A 21,100-nucleotide genomic window follows, 5' to 3' on the forward strand; every position below is an offset into this window, starting at 1 on the left:
CAGGCCATAGCAGCTGTGATTAAGCGTCTCTCCACAAACAGCATTGTGTATTTCTTCCTTTTCCTGTTTCTCCCTCTCTCTCCCCGGCTCCCATCCGCTCTGTTCCACCCTGAGCCAGCCCTGTGCCATCGGTTGACGCTCGGTTCCTTCTGAGTATTTCTCATGCCAGTCATGAATATTTATGTGTTCCTGTCAAAAACAGCCCCTGAAACCATGGCACAGGAAGGCTGATTCACCTGGTCACATGATCACAGCTGGCACAGACGGATTCATGCACACTTCAGCCGCAGTGCAGGGAGACGTGTCTATTCTGTGACTCTTTATCTTAATATTTTTAGGAGTTTGACTTCAAGGGTGTCTTTTCTTAAGGGCTCTGCTCTGCGATCAAAGCAAGTAGCAGCAGCCAGGGGTGAAAGCAAATGTTAAAGACACTAAAAAAAAACTCCTTTTTCGTCCTTGTCAATTTAAATGCATTCAATCTTTTCATATCTTCCTCTATTCTATTTATGACACCATAAAATCCCACTTCTATGTGTGTCAATGCATGACAAGTATGCTGTCAATGAATGCGCACAATACAATTTAATTTAATGTACTGTGACAGTAGAGCTGGGCAAAATGGGTGAAATCATTTTCACCCAATCACACCATAAGGGTGTTTATCTATATTCATATACAGCCTAAAAAGTAGGGACATTGTATGCAGTGATTTGTAAACCCCTCTCAACTTCTGTTAAATTGAGTGTAGTTTAATGTTCAAACTGATAAACCTTATTTTATTTGTCTTCTAAATGTACACTCATTCTGAATTTGTTGCCTGCAACATGTTTTTAAAAAGTGGCATGTTTACCACTGTGATACGTCACCTTTTCTTATTGGTAGGGAACTGAGGACGCTGATTGTCCGGTTGTCAGGTCAGGACTGTAAGCAGGTCAGTCTACTACCCGCACCCTTTTACTGTGAAGCCATGCTGTTGTAACACTTCCAGAATGTGTCTTGGCATTGTCTTGCTGAATTGAGCGGGGACGTCTCTGAGAAAACGGTGTCAGTGTTGCTCCAAAACTTGCTCATACCTTTCAGCATCAGTGGAGCCTCCACAGATGTGACAGCTAACCACGCCACGGGCGTAAACACCCCCTCCATACCAGCACAGACGCTGACTTTTCAAGTTCGTGCTGGCAACAATCTGGGTGGACTTTCTCCTCTTTAGCCTGGTTGTCACAATGTCCACGTCTTCCAAAAACAATTGAAATGTAAATTCATCAGGCTGCAGCACACTTTTCGTTTTACATTACTTTCACTTGTATTTACATTTTACACAGCTTCCCAACTATTTTGGAATTGGGGTTGTACATTACAATAAGGCAAAAGCAAACAGAATCACATCTAATTATAAAAATATAAAAAAAGATTTTTAAAGCTGTCATTGTTATGCGCTGAAATTCATGAAGATATTTCTCATGGCATGATTTGATGGAGCAACTAGATAGATACAGTTGTTTTTGAAACTGTTGCAGGTGCTCGGTAACATTGACATGGTGGCAAAACCCATGAAAAGTCTTGTTTGATCGTTCTCGTTCATGACATGAATCATTTTGTTTCCTTCACTCATGACATGACATTTTATTGGCTTGTCGAACAGAAGACTACTTACCAACTGATGCTGTGTTCCCTGTGAACTCTGCTGGCCGGAAACCGATTCTTCTTCTCTGCTTTACTGGTTTTCATGCTTCAGTATATTTTTAGTTGCAGTGATGCTGCTGTGTCGCACTGCAACACAAGAGCAGTTTTTGAGGGAGGAGATGTTTAATGATGAAGGGGACACATTGATGTTGAGTTCAACTTCACAGCCAACCAAGAAATGTAATTTATCCGTGGGTTACTGTCTGCTGAGGCAGAAAACTGGATTTATTTTTTTTTCTTGTGCCCTCTTTGTGGTTTATCTGGGACAGTTTGGTTGCCTCCCTCCCCTTGTGTATTTTACGGTTTTAAAAAAATCTGGTGTTCATCTCTGACTGAGACAGATTTGCTGCGTATCTGGATACATGTTTAATGATACGATGCATCTTTAAATCATTTAAATAGCAAACAATTTGGTACAATATGTTTCAGCCCTGTCATGTGTGAATCTTTACATTTTGACTTGTTTGTAGGGTTCCATTAAGTGCAAGAAGAAATCCTGATAGTTTTACGAAATCCAGTAGCAAGAGAGACAGAGAGAAGTGGACATTACAGAGATGTTAACGTCTTATTAAGAAGCTCATGTTTAAATGAGATACTGTAGCCTAAATGAGAATCTGTGAACGACACTTTAAGATAATTTAAAATGCATTTTTGCAGTAAGAGGATATGCTGTTCTGTTTCATATGAAGAGTGCTGTGGTTTTGATGCTGTGAATTTGACCATGAAGAAGACGATGCCACGCGTTACCTGCCTCTCTCGGTGACATGATGTCTCTGTGGGTCGGGAGACTTGTGGTGTTTTGCATAAATGATCTGCAGCACTGTTTCTCATCTTTCTTGTAAAACCCAAACGTATTCTGCACTTTCGCGTCATGATAGTTTGTTGGTGCGGTGTCAGGTCTTTCACTGTTTGTTGTAAGGAAATGAAGGGGAGAGTCGGGGAGGCGGGGAGCGCTTGTTTTGTGCTGGCGAGACAGCAGGTGTCCAGTGAGAACAGTGCAGGCAGAGGCAGGGGGAGAGAGAAAACAGAAGAAAGTTACAGTGGCTGTCCTATGATGCCAAAAATGAAAGATATGCATATCCAAATGAAATGTATCTATACGCTTTTTTTCCCCAGGTTTTATTGATCCAGGCCGTCTGAATACATCCCTACTGTTGTCTGAATCAGAATTTGTTGCATAATAGAGACACATGCACACAGACACACATTGATCAACTCTTTCCAGTTTTATTTTTTTAAAAACATGTATGCAATGCTTCAGAGTTTGAAGGTTCCACAATCCCTCTGAAATGGAGAATACTTACTGCATACTGATTTTGGCTTCAACTAGAAATCACATTAATTTGCATGCGATGCACGGTTATTGTCATTGTCATTTCATCTTTTGAATATTTTTAATCTATTTCATTTTTAAGTCTGCTCTGCACAACGTCAGAAAAATGCCCATCACAGTTCCCAGAGCCTTAGGGGATGTCTGTTTTGTCTGAGCAACAGGCTGAAATGCAAAGTTATTCAAGTTGACAAAAGCAGAAAACTTCCCATTTTAGAAGCTGAAATCAGCAAATATTTATTGTTTTGTTTGAAAATTGACTCAAATGATTAATCCATTAACAATCAAATACATTATACTACTATTGCTATTATTATTTCATATTTGTTCAGAAAATTAGATTTGCTGGTTTGTTATTTATGATTGTTAATAATAGAGTTTTGGGTTTTGGACTGATTATTGGACAAAAGAAGCAATTTCATGATTAACCAATACTGAAAATAACGATTAGTTGCAGCCTTACATCATACATTTTCTGTGTATTGGCTAGTTATTTAATCGACTTGCCTAATTATTTCCTCAATACATCATAACAGCCCTCAGACAGATATTGATGTATTTTAGCATGCATTAGCATCAGATTGAACAGGAATGGAGGCGCAGAGATGCTTTTATATTTGTGGTTTTTGGAAAGGTTCATGCATTAGTAGGGGTGGGGGGAAAAAATTGTTTATTAGATACATCGCCACTCTTGAAAGATTATGAATCGATACAGGAGAGTCAGTAATCGGAAATTTAAAACCCAGTTGTTTACATTATGATTGCCAGTAAGACGGGCCTTGCGGTTGAGCAAATTAGGTGGCGAAGCGTAATGCGTGTCGTTTTTATGTTCTGAGCTGGGCCTGATAGAGCAGTGAGAAAAATTAGCTTTCCGGTATCTTCTACCATCTGCGATAAGAGATGCTTATCTTAACAGATATTACCAGGGAATTGCTTGGGTGTGTCTTCTCCTTGCTGCTATATGATAAGATTTATTCTGTGTGGCATTTCATGAAATCTTAACTGTTTTTCTATTCAGCTGGCATGAACAACTGCTTTCAGTTTGTCATAGTTTTCTCCCACTAAATGCTTAAAGCTCTCAGGATTGTAAATTGCGTGGTGTTGCTCGTGTTGCAAGGATTAAGTTCATTTGTAGCAATAGCAGGCTTTTCTTGTGGCGCAGACTTGCTGGTTCATACAGAATTTGCTGCAAGATGTTGTTATGACATACTCTCTTAATCTTCAGGGGGTGATTAAGGAGGTGAAGACATGTACAGTCTCTAATTAACATCTTAATAGGCTCTTCTTTGACACTTTTCTTTTCTCTCCGCTTCTTTGTTTAGTATGCTTCTCTCCAGCAGCCTGTTACAGATGTGTTGACAACACTGAATGTACCTCCATAGAGGGCACTTTGTTCTTGGTTATGTGGCTTTTGTTAAAAGCTGTCATAATAGATATCTTTTAGGATGACATGATTGCTGTTACATCTCCCTTCTCGTAACTCATTTCCTTTTTTCTTTTGTCTTGCCTCGTTCACCCACAGATCAGTCAGATGCTTGGAAATGAGATGAAGTTTGCCGTGCGAGAGCCTATTGGTCTGAGGTGAGACGTCAGCCGCTCAGAACAGCTCACAGTGAACCCAGCAGACCGTCTGAGGTCATCTGTGTATCACTTCCTGTAAAGTCCGACGTCGTGTAAACACTTAAGACGACAAATGCACAATCAGTGTTGGTTGCAGGAAGGATGCAATAAGTCATGCAATGTCTCTCTTCATAGGGTGTGGATACTCATCTCCGCAGTGGGTTTCACAGTTATGGCCCTGATGGTAAGTGTTGTTTAACTGAACAATGCAGTGATGCTGTTTCACATTCATCACCAAAAATACTCGACTGAATTTTAACAAGATTTCTGCAGGTCCTTAAAAAGTCTTAAAAATATATTTAACTGATGAAGTTAACTTTTAGAAATTTGCATTTATTTGGGAGAAAACTGTGTTGACGCTGTTAAAAACTCCAGCACTGAACTTAAACTTTTACTGCTGTACTTTTTGACAGTATAGGTGTGAAATGGGTCATAAATTGAATTCACACTGATCTTAAAAATCTTAAATTTACTTGCTGAGACTTGCTGAAACTTTGTTTAATAATATCTATCAACATAGAGATTTTTTGCACCGTTATAACAAAGAAAAGGCACTCATTTTAGGCCAAAAAAAATCCTGCTATTCAAACCCAGTAGTGAGTTACTGTAGATTTTTAGAACGTATCAGTGAGGAACATCTGGAAAAACAGCCATGTCTTTGTCGTCCACACCACCTAAATGCTCAATATCATCAGTGTTCAGGGCGTATGCAGTGATTCTGACTCAACAGACAGAAAGACTTTGTGCTGCTGCATTTCGGGGCCATTTGGGGAGGACAGAATGCTGTTGTGTTGATATGACAGAGCTGTGTTGTGCTTTTGTTTTCCTACACAGGCCCTGGTGTTCCCCAACCAGCTATATGAGCTTGTTTTTGAGGAGGAGCTCTCCACGATTAACATCTCTGTTCGCCTTTACGGAGGAGCGCTGCTCAGTAAGTCTTCGCTCCTAAAACACACGTCTGCAGGGTCTTAAAAAGTCTCAAATTCAGTAATCTGAATTATTGGCCTTAAAATGTCTTAAATGTTGTTTTGACAGCTATTGAATGTGGTGTCTTCTTCCTTAAAAAAACAGCACTTTCTTAAAATACTAAAAATACACATTTAGTGCTTAGTTGAAGCCTGTTTCAAAAAGCCAAGCAATTCGTTGGTCAACTAGACATTTTTAACGTGCTTAAATCAGTTGGCTAATATAGATAATGATCTCCTGTAAAGCTATTTCTTGTAGCTGTTAAAGTAACATTTATAGAATAATTTAATGAATGCAATTCATGGTGCTGATTGTTGCTACATTGCCTCTTTATTACAAGTGCGGTGAACCGGTGAGCAGCAGAATAGTGTCATGACTCCAGTGAACATTGTGTTTATGAAAGGCTACACACCAAAAACAGCATTTTGCTTTTTGGACTAGAAAGCGTCACTGTGATGCTAATAATAACAGCAAAGTATATCCGTTCATGTAATATTGCTTAAATTGAAGTCTGTTGTGCCTTGTGCAAGAAAACACTCAAATTATGAGCTTTGGGTATAAAAGCATTAAAGTCACATGGGAAGACTTTACATATCAGTCACATAAAATCACATCCTTTGTACTTTTGCTGCCAGCAGGGATGTGAAACGGGTCTTAAAAAGTTTTTATTTATTGAAACCTGCAGAAACCCTGTAAAATGAAGAAAGATGCAGGATATAAAGTTATTCATAGCTGCAGTGCAATGATGATACTGCAGCTATGCATGAGGTAGTACATTCATTGTCCTGACACACGTCATTTTAATATTTATATTCATGCTAGAAATATACACTGCTCAAGAGCACATGGTCCCTTGTGATGATGCTATCTAATGCATTCATTACAATTCACACCCATGCATTCAGATGATGTACAAAAAGGTCCTTTCTTGCTGCAGATTCATTCCTTTAGGCAACAAACAGAGGCCGTCACTATGAAGAGACCAGTTTTCCAGAATACTTACTGAAAAGGCTCCAGTCCTCTCTGTCTCCTCATTTATCAGGTCTAAATCTGGTGGGAACACAGTGAGGGATGGCAGGACGGTCTATGTACTGTGTGTCAGTGTGTGTGAGTGTGTGTGTGTGTGTGTATGTGGGTGGCCTGGATCTCAGAGAGGAGGCGGTGCATTAGTCTATAAACAAATTTTTCAGCTCGCTCACTCAATCACACATTAAAATGATTTTTTTTTTTGTTCTCCTGTGCCACGCCACCCACAGGAGACAATCGATGCTCATACATATGCCAGGTAATTATGGCATTTGTGCTTTGCTTTCCTCTCACGGAGAAACTAGATTGGGGATGTGAGCGATTATTTTAATGGCCTTGGTTTGAGAAAAGGCTGTCAGGCAAGTTGGTGAGTCAGTCACTCCGTTAGTGATTACAGGGTTTGTGAAGATGCACAGTGTGACTGTGACACGGGGGCAGGAGGCAAACTGGTTGCTCCTTGATGGGGGAAAGTAAGCAGGGAAATGAGAAAGGATGAGAACAAAGGTTCAGTAAATTGTTCCAGGTTGTCGCTTTTCAGCAAAGTCAGCGCCTCGACCTTATATAGACATAAGAGCACAAAATATTTCATTTATCTAATAGTGTGTTCTCTAGGATTGAATGTTTTTATAGTATAGACAAAACAACAGTAGAAATAAATCCACAGGTAGAATAACTAATAACTAAAGAAGCTTAACATCTGGCTTGGAAAGATGAAGTTTAGGAAAAATAATGGCAAGCACAGTTTCAAGTGTAAAAATATTACACTAATAATTTGGAAAAAATGACGTTTACATGTAGTACAAGACAAAGACATACTGGCATGTCTCCATTAAACATAAATATGTGTTTGCTCATTCTGTCATCAAATTGCCATCCTCTATGTCAACTTTCTCTGACATTTTGCCAGGCTACTACTATTAACATCACTAACGATGTGGCTAAAGTGCCACTGCTGGAAATGGCTGATATTGAGATGCCAGCTAGTGTACGCTGACACCTAGCAGCTAGACGCCTTCAGTGCACAGAATACAATTTTTATGTGCACTGCTTTTCTGTATCACAACATAGAATTGTATAGACCAAATTCTATTATTTGCAAGCTCTGACAGGCCACAGAGGAAGGTGTTGGAGGAAGCTGAATATGTTCTGCAGGCCTTGAGTCGGATACATGTGCCTGAGTGTCTCTGCTATATATTTGGGGCGAGCTATGTAGCAAATCAGGTCTCGCAATTCTCGCATGATCTTGCAAATCCAGCTTCCTTGCAAGGCAATGTAATTTGTGCAGTATGACTGCTCATAAACATGTGCAAGTAGACGCGACATTGTTGCTGGCAATACGTTAAGTTCACCACACTGGACTGGTCAAGACCAGCCTGTCAACTATTACATGTAAAAGGAGGAGCTGCCATTTTTCTGGATAAAAAGCACCAGACCGTTTACATCTCTCAACCAAATTTCAAGCTGATTTCCTGTAGATCATGAATGAATCATTGAATTTTGTTGAGGAGTTTAGACATTATAGGGCTTTTTATCCAGAAAAACAACCCCCATTTACTTTTGTGAGTTTACAGGACAGTCTTGACCAGACCAATATGGCTTCTACGTATATGTTCCAATTGGGCTCCTTACCACGTTCTCATGTGGCACGAGGGCAACAGTTGTTGGCAGTAATGCGCCGCTAACACTGAAAACGCGCAGGGAGGGAGGAGAGGGAAATTGTAAATACAGAGCAGGAGGCTCTGATAAAATAAGAAAAATGTCCAATTTCATGAAGTGTGGTACAGTTCGGTTCTTTTAAACTATTCCTTAATTCATTCACAGTACCGTGTTGTGATGTATACTGTTGCCATGATATAAAATGAGAAGATTTTGACCATATCACCCACTGCTCCTCCTTCCTCACAAGACATTTATGGAAATACTAGGGAGAAATCACATTCTGCTTTATACACACTGCATAGATATCTTGATAAATCCCTACAATGTAATTTAGCACAAATCAAAAATAACCCTCTTTATGATTAGAGAGAGGAGAGATAAAACCGTGGCACTGTGGAGGAAGACATGAATGAACCAGCTTTCAATCTCATAAGGCCGACAAAAGATGGGCTTCTTTATTTTAAATGTCAGCAGGGCTGTTGGGGATTAGCAAATAAAATGCGGTGATGTCTTACAAGAAAGGAGCGGCAACAGGGGAGAAGTATGGGGTCTCATCTGCCACACAGATGGAACCTGGCAGGGAGAGGATACAGTCCATCAACCCACCCACCCACCTCTCTGCCCACCCCTGCTCGCTTCCAACGCCTCACTGCTGTGTGTGTGTGTGTGTGTGCGTGTGTGGGTAGGAGTGAAATAGAGGAAAATTAAGTGGAAGAATGGTGGGGAATGAAATGATTGAGCACAGGCTTTTATCAGAATCGATGAGTCAGAGCATTCACTGGAATCAATAGCCCAATTATCACCATGTGCACGTGGCATCACAGATTATAGTTTGAGCGCAGCTGCAAGTACACTGTTCTCATAGTAGTTTTGTTAATGGATTTGCTCTTGGATGTGGAGGAGTCTTCTTTCCAGAGCTTCCTCTTTCTTTCTGTTTTCATTCCCATGCCCCTGAACCTATAAATTCCCTTTTATCACATCATTTTCCAGGCCTGGCCCTCATCATGTGGAACGGTCTCTACACGGCGGAGAAGATCGTCATCCAGTGGACTCTGCTCAGTGAAGCCTGCTACTTTGCTGTCCAGTTTCTAGGTGATTAAATTTCTCCTCTGCATACAAGTTCTTGTTATCTTTGTCTTTTTGTCCCTGACTGTTAGAATCACTCAGCATCGGTCACCTCACTTTGACAGCAGCAAACCATTCTACCAGAGACTGTTAGAAACGTATGCGTGGATACTGCCCTCTTGTGTTCAGCATGTGGAAACACAGCCATAAAGGATATGTACACTGAAACAGTTTTTGGTCTCTGTAACTTTTCCTCCTGTCCATACTGGACCTGAAGAGCTCCCTTCCTAAAGAAATTTCAGTGCACTTGATGGGGCACAAGTTCTACAGCTCTGGTTGTGTGGATTTTTTTTTTCTGAGGTTCAGCTGAAGGTAATACCAGGCTTCAGCAGCTAGTTTAGGATGTGGCATTATGTTGATATATCACTATGGCAGTGGTTCCTAAACTTATACTGACAGGCTTCCTACCTTAAGAAGCTGAAAATGAAAATATTATATTATCAAGCCTTATACGCTTTAATGGGTTAATGCAACACTTTTTGAAATAAAAAGCATTTAGAAGAAAAGTAAATCATCTCAGCAAAATTATTTTTTTGTTTGTTTGTTTATTTTAAAATGTAAGAATTTGAGTTTGGCTCAAAATTTTATTTGTGAAGACAGCTGCCTTGAAATTATTTCACAGAGTATTGTTTTAAGATGTACGTGAAAATGGGCGAGTCTGTCCTTTTAAGATCCACTTTCCAGACGTTAAAGGTCCAGTGTGTAAGATTTATGAGGATTTACTGGCAGAATATGTCATATTTTCACTAGGGTATAATCACCTGAAAATAAGAAGCATTGTTTTAGTCACCTTAGAATGAGGTATTTATATCTACAGAAGGTGTGAGCCCTCTGCTGTGGAGACTGCCATGTTTTTTAGTAGCCCAGAATTTGCAAACCACTCTTTATTGCATGAGTTTTGTGGCCATGGTGCGTTCTCCTACATGCTTGGAAGGGGAGAGTGACACCAGAAGTTTGCAATCTGGAAGCTCACTGCTAGATGCCACTAAATCCTACACACTGGTCCTTTAAGATGAAAAAGAGGTTAATAAAGCTAAAACAATCATGTGCCATTGCTTATAATTAAAAAATGTGCAAAATGTTGCTCTGTGGTTTCAGTGACATCCATCACCTTAATGGAGATCGGCGTCCTGCCCAACGCCGCCATGCTCCTGCTCCTCAGTCGGGTGCTCTTCCTGGTGGTGACCATGGCTTACTACTACCACCTGGGCCGCAAGCCGAAGAAGATCTGAGCGGACTGCGCGGTACTTCCTGGAGGGGACAGCCGAGCACACATCACAAACGCGGGTGGGGGGGGGGGGGTCAGAATGTTTGGAATAGAATTTGACAGGGGCTCGGAGCATCACCGGTGGACGCCCCCTGCCCCCCCCGTCCACGGGACCTGGCCTATTATATCCCCCGAATATTCAACAAATGAGCACAGTGTCACATTCCAGACTCTGCGACAAGAACGAGAAACCTCATAGTGAAAGTGAATTGCTCTTTCGCTGGGCTGTGAGGTCAAGCCTCTCTTGACACATTCCTCCTTTGTTCAGTTCCGAGTGCTGTTATTATAAAGAAGGAGCAGTTTGTAGTGCATTGTGTTCTTGTGTCACATAGTTATATGATTTAATATGTACAGTACAGGGGAATTTCAAACATCCAACTGTGTTCATGCACAGCTACATGAAATCCAGATTCAGTATTTAGTGTTATCTGATAAAAAGTTGCATCTTGACACCGCTTCTTAATCACGCTCAAGGACCATGAGTTTGTTTTATAATGCATTTCCTGTTTGATGCTGTTGATGTTAACTCATACTGTATGTGTGCTACAGTGAAGCCTGGATATCTGTGCTCTTGCATGCTTCTCTGACCGCTCTCCAGTGAACACATTGAATGGCATCAGCTGCGCTTAGTGTAAGATTCAGGTGCAGTCGGATAAGCTAAAACTCCCAAAGGTCAGTTTTTACTCTCAATCACGCCCATCAATCACATTCAGATTTAGATCACCCAAAAACAAATGCTGACTCTACACATTTTTCAGGGACAAAGCGATTTTTTTTTTTTATTCCTTGAGGTCAAAAAGTTCAACCAAAGTGAATAGGAATTGTACAGAGTATTTACACTACCGAGGTGTTGATAAACGCGCATGTGAACTAACTCGCAGAAGAGAAGCAGTGTTTTTCTCTCCTTGTGTACCAGGCGAACTTGCAGAAAGTATTTAACATCCTGACCTTTACTGTAAAACTAGCGTCACAAGCCGAGTGCATCCGTGTGCGGGGCAAACAAACCTGAGCTGGTTCCTCTTCAGTGATGTAGCACAGTTTTTTTTACATACACCATATCCTTAGCCTTGCCTTAAAACTACTTAAAAGCAACAGTCATCGACACTGCATCCTACTTCTTGTACATATGTAAATAAAAGTATTTACTATTAATGTGGTGTTCTTGTGAACCAAACAGGGAACTTGTTCAGTATTAGTTAAATGATTTTCAGAGGTTGATCTTTCTCTTGGCGTGTGTTATTTTGTACCTATTTAAAAGTGACATTTGTGTTTTTGACGTCATGCATGCAATATAATCCAGCAAAAGAAATAGCTCAAACTGTGTAGCAAGCTGTCACCAACTACAATCCCAATTCGGAAAAAGCTGGGACGTTGTATAAAACTTAAATAAAGTGCAATGATTTGCTAAATTTTTTTGGCTTATGTTCAATTAAATACAGTACAAAGACAAGATATTTAATGTTCAGACTGATTCACTTTATTGTTCTTCTTTGATGTCTGCAACACGTTGGACAGGAGCACGTTCACCACTGTGGTACATCACCTTTTCTTTGAACAACACTCAGTAATTGTTTGGGAACTGAGGACACAAATTGTTACGAAAGCTTGATATATTCTTGCTTCATATACAACTTCAGGTGCTCAACAGTCCAGCGTCTCCGTTGTCGTGTGTTGCGCTTCACAGTGCACCACACATCAATGGGGGACAGGTGTGACCAGCAGGGAGACCAGTCCTGTACCTGACCTCTTTTACTATGAAGCCACACTGTCGGAACACGTGCAGAATGTGTCTGGTCTTGACGTCATCTGGATGGACGCATATGTTGCTCCAAAACCTGCAGGTGTCTGTCGTTACCCATGATGCCATGGGACGCTCCCCCATACCATGACAAATGCTGGCTTTTGAAGTTAGTGCTGGTAACAGTCTGGATGGTTGTTTTCCTCTTTATTTCAGAGGACACGCCGTTCATTATTTCCAAAAACAATCTGAAATTTTCCACTTTGCGTCAGTCCGTCTCAGATGAACTCAGGCCCAGAGAAGTCGGCAGCGTTTCTGGATATTGTTGATGAACGTCTTTCACTGCATGGCAGAGTCTCAACTTGCATTTGTAGATGCTGCGACAAACTGTTTACTGACGACGGATATCCAAAGTGTTCCAACACCATGTTTATACAGTTCTGGTGGTTTTTAATGCATTTTTTTCATGCAGTGCTGTCTGAGGGGTCAAATGTCACAAGCAGTCTGTTTGAACATTAAAGGGATGGTTCACTCCAAAATCAAACATACATATTATCCTTTTTACCAGTATCCACCTACATGATTTAGGTGTGAGTAGCAGAGTTTTGGAGATTTTATTTCTACAGTAGAATCTACTGGAACTACTTTGTCTCACCTAGAAAGACAATATTTCCTGTATTAAAGTGCTCACAACAACTGCGATTATCCTGAGAAGACTGGGTTGTGATTTCTGAAATGATGAAATGTTCAAATGTATTTTTTTGTGCTCCGAGCACCACAAGCTGAGTGTCATTTAGTCCCATTATATTCGAAGCCGATATCTCAGAAAGTCAGCAACTTGCACCAAAACCGTCTAGATGGATAAAAAGCACTATAGGCAAGAGGAAAAATATGTATTTTTGATTATTGGGTAAACTGTCCCTTTAAACGTCTTCTCTTTGTACTATATTCAATTGAATACAAGTCAAAAAAGTATTTGCAAATCATTTAATCTTTTATTTACATTTCACACAACGTCCCACTTTATGGAATTGGGATTGTAGAAGCTGAATAAATAAAGAAGTTAATGGAAGTGAATGGATGCTAAAAATTGCAAAGGGCCTAAACAGAACATTTTGATTCACAAGGAAGTTAAACGATACGTGCTTTAAAACAGATATGACCCATCACTTACCAGTTTTCACCCAGTCGGTTCAATACATGTCCTACCTCCCAACACCTGGCAGTGTTTTAGAGCTAGTTTGTCAACTCTGATAGCTGCAAATCTTCAGTACCTAAAGGCCAGTCAGCCCAGGTTTAACTTGAAACATTATTTTAAGTCAAACAAGAAACCTACTGCAGGTCTCCTGCAAAGGTGGTCCATATTGTTGCAAATGACCACGTTCAGTCCTGCCCCATGATGGGAGTGGTCCTGAGGTCGGAGTGATTGAGGGTTTGCAGCAGCGAGTCCAGTGCTGACAGCAGATGTGCCTGTTACTTTGGTGAGCTCTCAGTTCAGATAGGGAACGTGAAACATGGGTGAGGTCTCCCGTACTCCTGGTAAAGTTGTAATTATCCATTTTTTCCAGTGTTTAATTAGATGCAGCGCTCCCGAGTGACATTGTGCGCCCCAACCTACTGCTCTGTCCTGACTGGCATGGTAATTATGGGAGTTCAAGAAAAATGTCATTCCATTTCCGTCGATACTAAAGGCCTCAAATCATCAGCCTTGTGAAATGAAAAGGGTCTGTAAAGCAGCAGGTTATTTTAGGAGAGATGGGCCATTTCGGGGGGACGGAAAGAAGAAGGGAGGCAAAGAAACGGCTCTTTCATCCTCCTGGTTCTCTGACGTAAATGAGTCAGAAGACATTGGTGAGTTGAGTCCTTGAAATTTTAGAGGAATGGTTAAGTTGAGCTGTTCAGATGTAGATCCAACATATGTTGTACTGTTGTGAATAGCATACCAGGTCAAACTGTTTCAAGTTGTAGCATTGTGTTTTTATGTATATATGTGCTATATTGTACCTCAGAAATGAATTGATATGGATTTCCACAATTTAGTTTGAAATAAAGGACACTATTGTTTATTTTGAAGACTTCAAAAGTTCCTTGTCCTTTGTGATAGACATGTACAGGAGCTGCAACAAAGTATCGTTTCATTATTGATTCATCTGCTATTAATCGGTTTAATTGTTTGGTGTATAAAATGTCAGAAAATCACAATTTCCCAAAGCCCAGTGTGATATCTTTAAATTGGTTATTTTTTCTTACTCTAATATTAACCCTGAGTGTCTAAAACCCAAAGATATTCAGTTTACTGTCATAAATTGATAAAGAAAAGCAGAAAATCCTCACTTTTGAGAAGGTGGAACCAGAGCTTGTTTGACATTTTTGGTTGAAAATTGCCTGAAACGATTAACTGATATTAAAAAAAGTTGATGATTAATCTTCTATCAGCTAATCATGTAATTAACCTATTGTTTCAGCTTTAGAAATATCCCATCCGTGCTTAAATATTGAAGCCCCCAACTTCAAATTTGATTTGATTTCGAACATGTTAAAAATAAAAATAAAATATGCATTTTATTGATACACTGTGAAATGCTCGACTGTTCCAGGTTGAAGAGTTATTCAGATCATTAAAATGTAATGAAGTGGTGGCTCCTGATGTAAACTTTATGATGCATCTACGTGGAACCTCGATCGTCTACTGGAATGAAAATGTATTGATCTGATTTTAAGGCTGACAGCTGTTTCAAACATGCTGGAATACCAGACATGAGAGATGTTTTCCACTCAAACATCAAGCATCATGTTTTGTTTTCTGTGTGATGAGCCTGACTACGCCTTAAACTTGTTGTATGTAAGTGATGCCCGGCAGCAAGGGTGGGACATTCAGGTGTAGGAACAGGTATACAGTCTATAATTTTATAGCTGACAGTCTCGAGCAGCCCCCAACAGGAAACCTTCTGCCTGCCTATGGTGACCTTGAAAGAACATGTTGAGGTAGATTCACCAGGAGGGATCACCGCACAACTTTTGCTCTGACATGTCCCAACAAATAAACCAGAGAGCTGTTAAGAAATCTTGCACTTTGTTTAGTGTTTTGTGTTTGGGAGGCGTTGAACATGTCACAACACGACCATCTTCAGGTCTGCACAAAGATTCTTTACTGTGAATTTTGGATGACTGTACCTGGTCTAACCTACCTACCACACACTCCTGCCTCCATCCCCGGCGCTCTCTCCTTCACACACTCACTGGGTAGAAAGAAGGTGAAAAGGGGGATTGTGCTGCGCAGGAAATGTGTGTGTGTGTGGTTTGGGTTGTTTATAGGCAAAAGGCTCCCATGTGTCCCCGTGTTTGCATTCTGCCCATACCTTCCATTTAATATTTTGAGTCCTGGTTTATTTCTCAAGGCATGCTGGTAAACAGTATTTTAGAGTGGCTTACAACAGATCATTGACAAAAACAGCAACAGCTTATAATCAACATACGTGTAAATAACAGGTTGATCATCTTCTGGTATAATTTGTGTAATATTACGGTAAATATTTTTATTTTTTATGTGTTTTCTCGGAAGCAAATTGTGATTATTTTGTGGTCTAAAAACTTAGTTTCCTTAAGACTGCAAAAATCTCTCAAGAAAACCTAAATTGTCTTTATGTGATCATCACATTAAAACTGATAAAGTATTAAGTACTCATTTAACATCAGAGGTGGAATGTAATCAAGTATATTTACTCGAGTACTCTACTTGTTTTCATTTCAGGCCGCTTTGTTCAACTGCCAAATTCAAATTTCCAAACATTTCATGGCTTTAGCTTCTCAAATGTGATAATTTGCTGTTTTCCCTTTTGATTATTTCAATTTATTTTTAATAATTTTGAGTATTGGAGTATCGGTTGTACAAAACAAAGGCACTGTGATGATGTCACTTTGGGTAATTGGGTAACAACTCCACTCTTCACCAATGAAAACAAAGACAGCTGAATGAAAAACAGAACAAAACACCTCGGCAGCACACATTTGGAGTAATTAATGATTAATGATTAATCAGTTAATTTCTGTTATAAATTTGAATTTAAAATGTATTCATGTATATTTAGTTAATAGTCATGGTGGTGATTTGTACCTCATTTGAAATAAAGCTTAGATTTAAAATGAGAAAAAAAGAGCGCCCCTAAAAAATAAAATAAAATAAAATAACGAGGGAAAAGTGTTTTGTGTCTAATAAATTATTAATGATCAATCAATTGATCATGTTTTCAACTATCAGCGAAGCAAAACGCACAAAATTTGCAAACTTGACATAAAAACTTAAAAGTAACTAATAGTCTGAGTAGTTTTGGCAACAAATACTTTGCACTTTTACTTAAGTATACTTCTAACAGCAGTACTTTTACTCGTAATTGAGTAATATTTTAGTGATGTAACTATACTTGTACTTGAATACACATTTTCAGTACTCTGTTATCATAAGAAAATGCACCTGTGTCTCCTCTCAGACGGTCTTCTGCAGGGCAGGAAAGGGTTAAAGTCTGCAGCTCGAGAGGGGTGTGAACATTTACCAGACACACACACACACACACACACACGCGCGCGCAGATAGACAGACACACACAGTTTCTCACAGTCACACAGTGAAGAAGACACAGGACGGTCCAGCTCTCAGCCAACTGTCGGGGAAGAAGTCAAAGTAAGTTTTTCATCTTTAGCCACATGTTTGTAACTTTAGTTATTAATAAAATGAGGTTTAGATGAACTACGACAGAACATGAGGCTAAAGTTCGGCGTGTTCGGTTAGTTATCCTCTGTCTGCTTTGTCTGAAGATAACTTTCTAACTCCAGGAAAAAAAAAAAAAAGAGACTTAATGACAATTTCTGCGAAACCAAGAGGAAGTTTTCTAACATGTTAGTGAGAGCAGGTAAAGTTACCGTTTGCTAAACGAAACAGTGTCGGTTTTAGCGTCAGTTGTTCCTCCAGAGTGAGTAAAAGACGGATTAATGTTAACTTTAGTGTCACGTACAGACGGAACCTGCCTGACAAACTCACGTATCAACTTTTTGTCACTTTGACCAACTTTTTTTTTTTTTTTTTGCGCTGTTTCGTTTTTCGATTGATCTTCGTCTGACACATTTCTTCTTTAATGGTGGATTTTTTTAAATTTATTGATACACTTTATTTAATGCTGGATTATTTCACCAAAGTCTTGTCTATCTGTTAAAGGGACAGTTCACCCCAAAATGTATGTAGTGCTATATATATATATATATATATATATATATATATATATCACCCTACACTGGATAATACTACTGTCTCTTTACTGCTTTCTCTCCGTGATAGAAATATAGTAGTTTCTTCATTAAATTACTCACAACAATGTGTGAATTATCTTGATACACCAAGTCATGATTTCTCTGAACAGACAGTGCTGTTGAAATCTTCACACATATTTTAATTCTTCGATTTGAGCACCATAAGCTTATTGTAATCTAGTTTCATTATATTCAAGATACATTTTTTCAGCTGATATGAGGTGAACTGACACCAGTCAGGTTAGCTGTTTTGCAGCATTAATGTAAACATTATGTTTCATCTTTTATTTTAAGTTAGTTATATGCTGTTGGTCGTAATCTCACACAGCAAATTGCAAGCGTAATTTTTATTATTAACCTTTATTTAGCCCAGGTCATATTTAAAATCATAAAACAATACAAAACAATTAACAGTAATTTAAAAAAAACAAGAAATCATCAGTTTTTAAAGCAAATGTCAAGTGATTCCAAAAATGAAGGACCTCCAAGATTAGCTTTAACGCCACCCTGAGTCCAGAATATGTCGTTATGTCATTATTTCACCTAATAAAGATTATTAGCCAAATTAGAGAGTGTTTGTGAAAATAACTGTCCTCATCACAGGGGCCAGTGTCTCAACTTTAAAGTGTATTTTAGCCTCCCAAGAGCCTTTTCCTGTGTGATGGAGCCATCAGTTTATGTCTGATGTTGGATTCTTTAGCAAAAGCCCTTGTTACATACAGGTTATCTTAAACTGTGACAGAAGTTTAAATAGGGCATAAACTTATTTTTGTTAAGAAACTGTCAGTGTAAAAGATGGTTTGGTAGGAAAAAAGCAAAAAGAAGTGGTGAGTAAGAGGCCTTTCCACCACTTTCAAAGCAACATCCCATTGCCACAGTGCTCTTTGGGTTTTTAGCAATATTGTGGTTTACAAGCAGAAATTCATACCTGTGTTGGCAGTGAAGCAAGAGAAAAAATCACACTCAACTTCCGTACCTATGTGCTCTCACAGGTTTTTCTCTATAATGTGATTTTACTGCAGAAATTATAAGTAGATTAATCAACTATCGAGTGACAGAATTTGAAATGGGGATTTGATAATATGTAGGAATCTGCTGCTTTTGGTTTTGGCCACTGTAACCATTCAACTAGCCATGTACTCGGTGGCTGTGTCACATTCACAGACTTCAGTGTACTACTGGATTACAAAGTGTATCTTGAAAAGCCGCAGTACAGCAGTATAGGCGAGTGGCTTGAAGCTGTATAGGAGACCGCAGCCCGATCCTCGGTGAAAGAGCAGTGACAGAAGCCTCATATCGCTGCTTCCATTGCAGGAAGCTGATGATGCACAAATTGGGCTTCAAGAGGTTAATAGAGTGGTATTTGCAGCACTTTTGAAGCTGGCTGTGTGAGTTTTTCTCTGGTTTACATCAGCTGTTGCTAGGGGATGATGATAGAAAGGAGAAAAAGATGTGATGGGATGAGATCATCATCCCGTCACATCTTTTTCTACTTTCTATTTTAATATAATAAAATGATTTTGGTTTTGGTTTTAGCTGGTCAGACTAAGCAAATAATTATGCAACTGGCAACTCGTGTTTGGCGTCATTGATTATCAGTAATATCTAGTAGTGAAAGGTCAAAAGCAGTTGTGCTCTGTTTAGTCAGATGCCACACTTACTTCATCATTTCCACTGGTTGGTGGGAAGTAACCCGTCACTGAACCCCTGTTGGGGATTTCACCCCTTTATATAACAGTAAGCGGCCCATTGATGCTTAATGGGAAATCCCCTCCATCCCACAGAATTTGTTTAGGCTTATCGACCGATGAAGCAACTTAAGTGATGAAACATTGTCTAGACTGCAGATTTTGCATGACCCAGATGAATGACAACATTTATAGATGTAAACAATACTATGATCATGAAAATTAACATTACTGGCGGGCCTAGTTCTCATCCTTTTAAGCTGCATCATTACTCATTTAAAAAAAAAGAATTGAAACGAATAGGAATGAAGCTGTTTCCTCAAACAAAAATGCAAATTGTTTCGGTTTAGGAGTTTTTGCAAACAGCTACATGGTGTCTGCACGGAGGGATAAACAACACTGATGTTAAAGCAGGATTCTGTCATGGTATTAAGGGCTTTAGTTCCAGGATGGTGTGGGCAGGTTGATGCCAGCGTGATGGCCTCACAGATGTGGAAATGGGTCATATATGAATATGACAGGAGCTGGTGTTAGACGGAGTTTGGCACATCGCCTGACTTCTTGTGTACGACAAACAGGGCTGTAGTTGATCCATGCTGGGTCCATTACAGACACTGTCAGCGCCATCTGTCACTAACGCTGTGTTCGTAATCACCTCTGTACCCCATGCTTCAGTAGAGGCTCTTTGTTCAATAAACAAATTTAATTTCGACTGAACACCTCCTGCACCCCCTGCACTGTCTGATGGATGATCACACATGATGCCAAGTGCCCAACCGCATGGAGGGGGGAAAAAAAAGTGGCGGCATGAGGTCGCAGAGTTTGGAAACTTCAGGTGACTCATTTGCAGCTTTCTAGAGCAAGTAGTTTTCTTTTTTTCTGCATGGTTTTTGCACCGTAAGCCTGAGCTCACTCTCATCCGCTTCTGCCTTCCCATTCCAGATAAACTCTTGCCTTTTGATGTCAGCAGCATTATGAATACTAGCTGGTATACAAGGTTAATAGCACTGCTACTTGGAACTGCTGTTTGGCTCTGCTATGAATTTCCATTGCACTTTCCACTCCTTATTTTCACCTTGGAACAGATTTGTCATTCTCTTTCAGGGAGCCCAGTGTGATTGGGTTTGTCTCGGTGGGTTCAGCAAAAATAAACCCATAAAACGGCCTCGCAGTTTACAGTATGTGCTCGATGTGTGAGCCTGCTTGCTTAAAACTTCTGCAAAAACCTTCGAGCGTGTTATTTATAGTTTGGTTTGGTTTTGCTGCTAACCTCAATATAGTCAGCTGGCTGCTGCAGAATGAATTGGACTAGACTTGTTTGTCAGCCTGTTTTATGCTACAATAAGTAGCATTGAGGCATTGTTGGGAATTCTTTTCAGATGGACAGGGCTCAGTCAACAAACAATGGTTGTCATAACTAAGCCTTTTTTAATCCCTACTGCTGCTCACCATCTAGACACAAAGACCAGCAATCTCCTTTAAGGATTATCTACTTTGGAGGGGTATCTGCTGTGTGGTTTGAGCTTTATACAGTGTGCAGTTTTGTAAACATGAAGTTGTGTTGGTATTTAGGTTACCAGGTACTTTAGGTTAATAGCCTAGTATAAGTTGTTAGAAATAGTAATATTAGCCTGAGCATCCTTTTGACAGGCCTACTCTGCAGATTCTGTCTTCTGCATAAAACTTAAACCTTAAAG

The 21,100-nt window shown here is 39.7% G+C and overlaps 2 protein-coding genes across 2 annotated transcripts in view; both read left to right on the top strand.

Annotated features, from left to right (window-relative positions):
* tp53i11b (tumor protein p53 inducible protein 11b) overlaps positions 1 to 12,085 on the top strand; it is a 46,681-nt gene extending 34,596 nt beyond the window's left edge. Inside the window, exons 4-8 of the mRNA XM_084734666.1 lie at positions 4,536 to 4,594; positions 4,769 to 4,817; positions 5,468 to 5,564; positions 9,275 to 9,376; positions 10,508 to 12,085. Of these exons, the coding sequence (XP_084590792.1) occupies positions 4,536 to 4,594; positions 4,769 to 4,817; positions 5,468 to 5,564; positions 9,275 to 9,376; positions 10,508 to 10,641 (441 nt within the window). The 3' untranslated portion in view covers positions 10,642 to 12,085. The remainder of the gene's footprint in view (positions 1 to 4,535; positions 4,595 to 4,768; positions 4,818 to 5,467; positions 5,565 to 9,274; positions 9,377 to 10,507) is intronic.
* A 4,923-nt stretch (positions 12,086 to 17,008) lies between these two features.
* cd82b (CD82 molecule b) overlaps positions 17,009 to 21,100 on the top strand; it is a 29,539-nt gene continuing 25,447 nt past the window's right edge. Inside the window, exon 1 of the mRNA XM_084734359.1 lies at positions 17,009 to 17,092. The gene's annotated coding sequence lies outside the window, so the exon portion shown is untranslated. The remainder of the gene's footprint in view (positions 17,093 to 21,100) is intronic.

This window comes from Lutjanus erythropterus, chromosome 13 (assembly GCF_056507025.1).
Source record: "Lutjanus erythropterus isolate fLutEry1 chromosome 13, fLutEry1.hap2, whole genome shotgun sequence".
Taxonomy (NCBI): Eukaryota; Metazoa; Chordata; class Actinopteri; order Lutjaniformes; family Lutjanidae; genus Lutjanus; species Lutjanus erythropterus.